The sequence below is a fragment of the Ciona intestinalis genome, chromosome 5, assembly GCF_000224145.3.
Source record: "Ciona intestinalis chromosome 5, KH, whole genome shotgun sequence".
Lineage (NCBI taxonomy): Eukaryota > Metazoa > Chordata > Ascidiacea > Phlebobranchia > Cionidae > Ciona > Ciona intestinalis.
The window spans coordinates 2,661,567-2,670,229 of record NC_020170.2 but is presented as its reverse complement, the minus strand read 5'-3'; the positions used below and the strand labels follow the sequence as shown (position 1 = coordinate 2,670,229).

General features: G+C 35.1%; 3 protein-coding genes across 4 annotated transcripts in view; 2 read left to right on the top strand and 1 right to left on the bottom strand.

Moving 5' to 3' along the window:
* The window catches only part of LOC100178109, a 17,287-nt gene extending 16,524 nt beyond the window's left edge, over positions 1–763 (bottom strand). The window contains exon 1 of the mRNA XM_026834650.1: positions 570–763. Coding sequence (XP_026690451.1) covers positions 570–734 — 165 coding nt within the window. The 5' untranslated portion in view covers positions 735–763. The remainder of the gene's footprint in view (positions 1–569) is intronic.
* A 1,989-nt stretch (positions 764–2,752) lies between these two features.
* LOC100183675 (folate receptor gamma-like) lies at positions 2,753–6,375 on the top strand. Its single transcript, XM_002126226.4, has 5 exons — positions 2,753–2,977; positions 3,947–4,138; positions 4,631–4,766; positions 5,265–5,431; positions 6,180–6,375. Exons 1-5 carry the CDS (start codon positions 2,825–2,827, stop codon positions 6,300–6,302), a joined length of 771 nt encoding a protein of 256 aa, XP_002126262.1. The 5' UTR covers positions 2,753–2,824; the 3' UTR covers positions 6,303–6,375.
* A 1,131-nt stretch (positions 6,376–7,506) lies between these two features.
* Positions 7,507–7,998, top strand: LOC100181318. Of its 2 annotated transcripts, none has more exons than XM_026834706.1 (2): positions 7,507–7,817; positions 7,889–7,998. In XM_026834706.1, exons 1-2 carry the CDS (start codon positions 7,541–7,543, stop codon positions 7,930–7,932), a joined length of 321 nt encoding a protein of 106 aa, XP_026690507.1. In that variant the 5' UTR covers positions 7,507–7,540; the 3' UTR covers positions 7,933–7,998. The 2 variants fall into 2 exon arrangements, with proteins under 2 accessions (XP_026690507.1, XP_002126432.2); XM_002126396.4 differs by having other exon boundaries at positions 7,526–7,817; positions 7,886–7,998.
* The last annotated feature ends 665 nt before the right edge of the window (positions 7,999–8,663 follow it).

Here is an 8,663-nt window from a genome sequence, read left to right as displayed (position 1 = left end):
TATACAAAAACTACAGATCTTATGGGAGCAAATAAAACACGATTGTTTACCAATAATATCGTTTGTGACGTAACAATCGTAATAGTTTTTCAAAGGTTTATTCTGATGTAAATAATCGTTACATTATCCACGATGCACATGCGTAAAACTTGCACCAATGTATCATCTGTTTATACTAATTTAGATACGTCTTTTTAATAATGTAGTGTTTTTAATTTACCGCGTAAAATAGGATATATATTAGTGTGCACAACCAATAAAGGGAGTGTTTTATCGTGTCATAGATAAACGTTGACTGGACGTAAATATGACAGCCCCCTTTTGAACGCGCTGGTTGCGCCACTGCTTACTTTGTAATGATGACAAGTGTATACCTAGTACGACGTGAGTGCGAAACTTTGCTGTTTAAAACTTATAAATATACTTGCCATACTTGCTAAAACAGGACATGTGTTTGGAGTTTAAACATGTGAAGCCTATAATGAAGTATAATAAAGAGATTTTATAAGTTGTTTCAATGTAATTTTGGGCAGAATTTAGTAAGAAGAAATTGTCAAATGTATTTATACCTCTTTTTCATTAAGTACGTGGCCATTGAGCAAATTTTCAGAATCAGTTGTGTCATTTTCAGGCTTTAGCTTCATAGTGTCTTCAACAGGGTCACTGTCTCCAGATGTAATTAATCCAGTTCGCTTTCGCCTTTTCTTAATATTCTGGCCACAATCGTTGCTCATGACATGACACTGCTTATATCTTTTGCTATGCAACTGAGGAAACAGTTAAAACAAGTGAATGTTAATTCATAAAGTAAACTTTGTGGTTAAGTGCGTGAATGAAACTTATATGCTCATGCTAGTGCTGAGTAAAGATCGTCATTATAATATTGGGCCCAAGTCTCCTATTTCATACACCCTGTGCCTGCTTACGAGTTCGGGATATGTAACTTAGTTGCCCACTTTGGTGACTATACGCCTGTTGTTAGGCATCCACTTTGTAGAATGTACATGATTGTTTTTGTATGATTTTCCCTGTTCTGTGTCTTATAAAGATTGAAAATTTGCCAGCTTTCTTTATCTTATAAATTTACCAGTTTTCTTTGTCTTATAAAGATTAATAAAATTTGGATAACCCATTATTCCATTAATGACTGTTGGGTATAGAGTCTAAGATGAAGAAAACTGGTTGCATGTACGCGCGCATAGATGTCTTGGGTGTTGGAGTAATGGGCTAAATCTGGCCTATATCCAAGTCCCAACAAGGACCTCACGCATACAGAATGTACTCTCGGTTTTAGCCACCAAGTTTGTGGCCAAAGAACACATATGTCCACAGTAGGGAGGAGAATCAAGAATTTCATACCCAGCAATCAGTTGTTATACTTTGACATACAAAATATTCTATTTTATTTGTAAGTATAACATGTCAACATGTGTATGAGATTTCTGTCAAATTTAAACTGTATTTTTTTTAAATAGAATGGTAATTTACAACTAGCACGAAAAAACTAATATGCTTATTTCGATTACACTTACCCAAAACAAACTATATTTGCATAAAACTGTATTTAATGAGATTAATTTAAGACCATTCATATTACAAATATTAAAGCATTTGACTACACCTATGTTATATATAACTTATGCAATAGTTCATATTTTACTTTACAGGTGGCAACAATTAATTCAGGTAATGCAAACTTTTCAATAACTAGTTTATGAATAAATAAAGACTTCAGCAACATGCAGCTTTTATATTTTATTTGAATTAGTTTATTATGGTAAAACTTTCTTAAGATTTAAACCACACAGCAACATCTCAGATTATACGATTGCAGTTAAACCTGTACACCATAAATGACTTTCACATATAAGAAATATTATACTGCTAATCTGTTACTATAAATAGTATTTGTAATTCAAACGATCTCTGATTCTCTATCGCCGAAAAACTATTAATTATAGTAAACCACTAACTAATGCACTAATATAAATATATTGATCTCACGTTACTTATACCACCATCACACTATTACTAGCTTGCGTTGTATCTGCTATAAACGCACAACTTACTCACTCTTTTATTTACAAAACTAGCGAAAAAACAACGGATAGATGAACTCTGCCGGCGGTCAGTTGGGACCAAAGATTTTTATAATTAGTTGGGCCGTTTTACATATTGGGAACAGTGTTTTAGTTCACTTGTTACAAAATGTTACCGCAGCAAAATTGTGAAGAGGCTTTTTTGTAGTGTTTGAGCAAAGAGATTAAATGGTTTTAATCTCTTTGGTTTGAGATTGATAAAAATAATAACCGCCCCTTAAAAAGCAACTGCGTTTTAAAAGCCTATTTTAGAAGTGCATAATGGGACCATATCAACGTCTTTACCGTTGGAATTTATTTGCGTGTGCATTAAATCCAATAATATGAAGACCCTATCCATAGTTACAATTCTATTGTCCCACATTTCAATAAAGTTAATGCTTTTATATATTGTCTTTGAAGTGATACACTAAACATTGAAGCAAGATTATAATTAAATACCAAATGTACGTCATACCCTTCCCAAAGGGTTTAAAACCATTTTTTCATAATCATTTTTTAATCCCTTTGCACTGTCTGATCGACTCGGTTGCATACTTGGCAATCATTCACCACCAGCGTTTGACACAACTTGTTTGAATAAATGTGCAATGTTTGCCGAAACAACGGTTCTAAGAAGCAAAAAAAGGCGCAGACGTATATAAATGGGTATGACATAAAAAATTGGTTTATTTGACGAAAGGTAATTTAGCGAAATAGTCGCGTAGCCCAATATAATTGTTAAAATGAAAGGGTTTTCATTATATTTAGTACTAGTAGTACACGTTTTGTTCCATTGTATCTTTTCTGTGCATGGTGGAGAAGAAATACTCAGTGTTTGTTTGGACGGCAAGCACCATAAGGAATCCCCTGGACCAGAAGCAGAGTTGTTTGATACAGTAAGTCGACATGAAGAATGCATAATGAATAAATAAATGTAAGGTTTTGTAGGGTGGGGGAAGATGGGACACCTTTAGCACATTATATCCAAATATCCTGACCGTGTTTTGAACAATTAACATCGGTCTATTGGAGTCAGGCGAATACAGTTTTATAATTCTTTGAATGTTCTTTGTTTACTACCAAATGGGACACGAAAATAGAATAAAAAGGTGACCCACTATTCCCTACACTACTATATATAAATGTGAGACAACGTCAATCTACACACACAAGTGTTCAGTTTTATAGGTTAGGAGAAATTATAACGTTTTATTATGATCACATTCTCTGAGTTAAATCAAACAATTTTGGTTTGTGTCGAGCAAAAGTGTAAATAACAGTAGGATGGGGACATATTTTTTATTTGAAAGAAAAAATCGTATCATTGAAAAAAATGGTTCAATTGCCTATATATCGATTTCAAGCCAATGACTTAATTTTAGATCAAGTAAAATCTCGCTTTCAACACTATGACGTTGTGCTATAAACATGTTCCAAAAAAATCTACTCGCCAAGTAGATCTAACATCAATTTTGCGCATTGTGTCTGCGCATACAAGTCAACTGATTATTATATAACACACAGCGGAGGTATTTAACATACGCGTTCTGATCATTTGTGAAAGTCTACGCCACACAAGTAAAATATTATTCAGAGGCAAAAATCTGCAATGAACTATGGACTGTACACGCATAGTAAGCACATAATCAAACCGCAAGTCATACTATACTGTATAGTTTAACATGTAAGCATGCATAAGTGACACATGTGCACACAATACAGGCGTAGCGCTCGTGCTGTGCATAAAAATGAATGAAGTTGTTTTATCCTCGCGTGGCGGACAAAGAAAGTCGTGAAAACACGGGTGTTCTTTTTCATACCCCTTGTGTCTGATCACGAATACTGTTAATAAGTTATTCTTGTAGTGCTCACCGTGGAAGACCAGGTCATGCTGTACAAACGAAACTGCCTTTTTGACACACCAGGACGGTGTGAACGGAGCTTATAACTTCAATTACAACCACTGTGGAATAATGTCGGATAAATGCAGACGCCACTTTAACGAAGATAGTTGTTTTTACGAATGTTCACCGAATATGGGGCCATGGATAGTGGATGTAAGTTGGCAAATAAATTCATGGACATATTGTAAAGTGGGGTAAGATGGAACATGATTTGATTTGTGTTTTCTCGTCATATATGGTAGTAAAGAGGGGTGAGATGGGACATATTTTCTTTCTCTTTTCTCGTCTCATTTATGGTAGTAAACAAAGAATGTTTACCGATTTATATAACAGCAGTCACGCGACTTTGACAGCGGTGGTAATTGTTAAAAACACGATCATGAAAAATAAGAATAAGATGCTATAACGGTATCCCATAATACTGATTATACTTTTGAATTTTAATTTGGTGCATTGAATTTGTAATCATTCCACACACTATGGCGTACTAGGATATATGCTGTAGTATAGGCAACATATGCATGCACACGGAACATGCTAAATATATTGGGGGAAGCGTAATTTATAAATTTGATGTATGTGTATAGGCGATTAGTAACACAAAACAAATCATTAAAATTTTAAAATATTTGTCCCCAAAACCAGGTTGAAAGTTCATATAGAAACCAAAAGTTCGAGGATGTACCACTTTGTCGATCGGAATGCGTAGACTGGTGGGCAGATTGCAAAGATGAACTGACATGTAAGAATAACTGGTCTGTGGGGTGGAATTGGACATCGGGTAAGAAAAACTACAACAAATGTAACCGAGCATATACTGGTCCGGGTGGTCTCTGAGTATAGTACTGTGGAGTAAGATAAGATTTTGTTACCAACTAAAACCCGGGTTTCTTGATTGCGTTTTATGAGTTATAACAACGCCATTTTAGGGTGGAGAAAAAGAATATCAACAAATGTACTATAGTAGCGTGGGGAAAGATGGGACACCTTTTCATTCTATTTTCTTGTTGGAGAGTAAACAAAAAATTTCAAAGAAATATAAAACCGCATTCTCACGACTCCCATAAACCTTTGTTAATGGCTTAAAACACGATGAGTATATTTAAACATTATGTGCTAAAGATTCCAACTTCCCCCACCCTACTGTATCATATACACCCGTTGACCACGACCTACTATGTGAACTTTCAATTCCTTTTCTCTCTATATCTCCTTTAAGTTAATGTTGACACATTTGTCACCAAGCAATTCGCGTTTATATACACTTTTCAATTTTCAGGCGTAAACGAATGCCCATCCGGTGCCGAATGCAAAAAGTTTTCCGAGTATTTCACTGGTGCGGTTGACTTGTGTGAAAATATTTATCCGCGCGATTTCAAGGTGCCTTCCAATGACAGTGCACCATGCATGGTCATGTGGTTTGAAGGTGAAAACCCGAACGACGAGGTAAATAAAATATTCTTCACAATGTTGATATGTATACTGTGGAAAATATATTAGCATTGCGATAGTTTATTTGTCCGCACGAGTTCGCTGTTGCTAAAAAAGGCTAAATTTTTCCATTCACATTTAAACATAGTAAATGACTTAATGAATATAACCCATTTATTTCAGCAAGACTGAGTAAGCACTGTTATTCTAAAATACAGTATGGCGGAAGATTGGACACCTTTTTTATTCTATTTTCTTGTCCCATTTTAGTAAACAACGAACATTCGAAGAATTATAAAACCGTATTCACACGACTCCCATAGACCGTTGTTAATTGTTTAAAACACGCTCACCATATTTGGATAGATTATGTGCTAAAGGTCTCCGGTCTTCCCCTATCATAGGATATAGCTATTTCCGTGGTCTTTCATTATACAAAACATACAGAACAATATAACCTTTCATATAATAAATAAACAAACGGAGGTCGCAAATAGAATATGTCAAATATATTCATAACCCAAAACTATAGTATAGTAGGGTGGGGAAGATGGGACACCTTTTCATTCAATTTTCTCGTCACATTTGGTAGTAAACAAAGAACATTTAAAAAATTATTAAACCGTATCCTTATAACTCCGAAAGACTGTTGTTAATTATTTAAAACAGGATCAGGATATTTGGATATTATGTGCTAAAGGTGTCCCATCTTCCCCCACTATACTATATAAAGTTGGGGTTTAAAATCATGCATTTTTTTTAGGTTTCCCGATATTACGCAAAAGAAAAAGGCCTATGTTGTGGCAGCAACAAACTTAATTATGTTTCTTACATATTTATTATAATTCTTGCAACATTTTCGAAGTTTTTAACTGAAATTTATTAAAAAAATTCGTTACGTATCAAAAATAACTGAAATTAAAATGCAATGTATTGTAAATAAACTTAGATTACGCATGCTAGCAGAAACGTTTCGATGCAATGCAGTATTTTACTTTGGTATAGGCCGCGGGCACGAGGTCTATTAAACAGGGGATAAACAAGGTACATTGATTCTTTTATTCATTATCCATTCAGATGTGCTCTTTTATTCAGATGTGAATTACTTTATTCACCTCTTTATTAAGCAGCAAGGGCGATAGACAGACATTTTAATTTGTTTAAATATATATTTGGAAGCTTTGTTTCATTTGAATAAAAACTAACATCGTTTTACCCTGAACAAGATACCGATGTTTGATAACTGTTATGCTTCTGATATTGCATGTTATGTAGAAAGTACATGACACCACGCAGAGTGTAATAAACAAAGTAATGATTCGCACGTACTGGTCGTCTGGGAGAAGACCGACGCAGGAAAAAAGTTGCACTTCGTATTAATTAGCAGTGATGAGTAAGAACGGTTTCCGCTCATTTCTAAGAGTCAGCACAATATGTGTTTAACTGCTGCAAAGGCCAATGTCATTGTATTGCAGCGCGCTTTGTTTGTGCAGTCCTGCAAGGATTAACCGCCAACAAAACAGTATTTCATGGAAAGCTTACTGCTTCACTGTGATTGGTTGAATTGGTATAAGAAATAAAGTTACGTTCTAACACCATCTATATACTGCTGCAAAGGCATTCTATGCATCTCACGCAATCTGCCCAAATTATGATTTGAATTAAATACACCATTACGACGTTGATGAGCGCAGAAACAAATAAAATATTTTCACTATTTCAACAAATCGTGTTTTATTTTGTTGTAGATGAAAGTGGTAAAATAAAAATAAAGCCAAACGTTTTAACAATTTTAACTTTTTTTGCTTCGGATACAATAATTATGTATATTGCAAGTTAAAATCGTTGTTTCACCCTGAACAAGATACCGCTGTTCGGTAACTGGTATGCTTCCAATAGTTGCATTTTATTTAGGAATTGCACGACACAACATAGAATGTAATAAACAAAGCAAAGATTTGCACGTACTGCTCGTCTGGGAGAAGAGCGGCGGAGCAAAGAAGTTGCACTTCGTATTAATTCGCAATGATAAGAGAGAACGGTTTCTGCTCATTTCTGAAAATGGAGTCTTTGTTCTGCGAAGGCTTGATTCAAGTTGAAATTGCTATAAAAGGAGGCAATTAAATGCTGATCATAAATCATTCAGTTACTCTTCAACAACCAAGGATGAAATCTGTAGTTGCCGTTATCCTCGTGATCTGCTTCGCTGCATTTGCCGATGCTAGTGTTTTAAAAAGTGTTGCAAAAATTGGCGCAAAAGTCGTTGACGCTACTTTGCCCCTTGTCGCTAAAGCCGGACCTCATATCGATACTGGTGATTATGTTCACAACGACCCAGACTGGAGATCGTGGAAAACCCTACCATGGGACCAACGAGAAAAGAACGCAGCTCAGATGTTGGGTAAGTTAACTAATTTAAAACTAGAAGGTCTAAGCTAAGTAATATTGCATTGTGATTTTATTATGCAGAAGACGAATCAAATGCCGAAGCCATTGAAGCTCTTCTGCAAGATTAATAAACGATAAGCCAACACCCTAACAACGATTAAATGGAACAAAAACTATAATCGTAGTTTTAATTCTTTTAGTATACTCTGATTTAATTCAAATCATAATTTGGGCAGATTGCGTGAGATGCATAGAATGGCCTTGCAGCAGTAAAAACATGGTGTTAGAACGTAACTATTGCTTATACCAATTCAACCAATCACAGTAAAGCAGTAAGCTTTCCATGAAATACTGTTTTGTTGGCGGTTAATCCTTGCAGGACTGCAAAAGCAAAATGCGCTGCAATACAATGACATTGGTCTTTGCAGCAGAAACACATATGGTGCAGACTCTTTTGCTTTTATCAATTCGACCAATCACAGAAAAAGAGTAGGCTTTTAATAAAATTATGTTTTGTTGACAGTAGGGTGGAAAAAGATGAACACTTTTTATTCGGTTGTCTCATTTGGTAGTAAACATAAAACATTCAAGGATTTATAAATCCGTATTTTCACGACTCTCATAGACCGTTGTTAATTGTTCGAAACACGATCAAGGTATTTGGATATTATGTGCTAAGAGGAGCCTCGTCTTCCCTATCCTAGTATATTTAATATGTACAAAATAGATGTATAGCACCGCCAAATGTATTGCTGTGCGCTTGGTTTGTGCAGTTCTTTAAGGATTAACCGCCAACGAAACAGTATTTCATGGAAAGCTTACTGCTTTACTGTGATTGGTTGAATTGGTATAAACAATA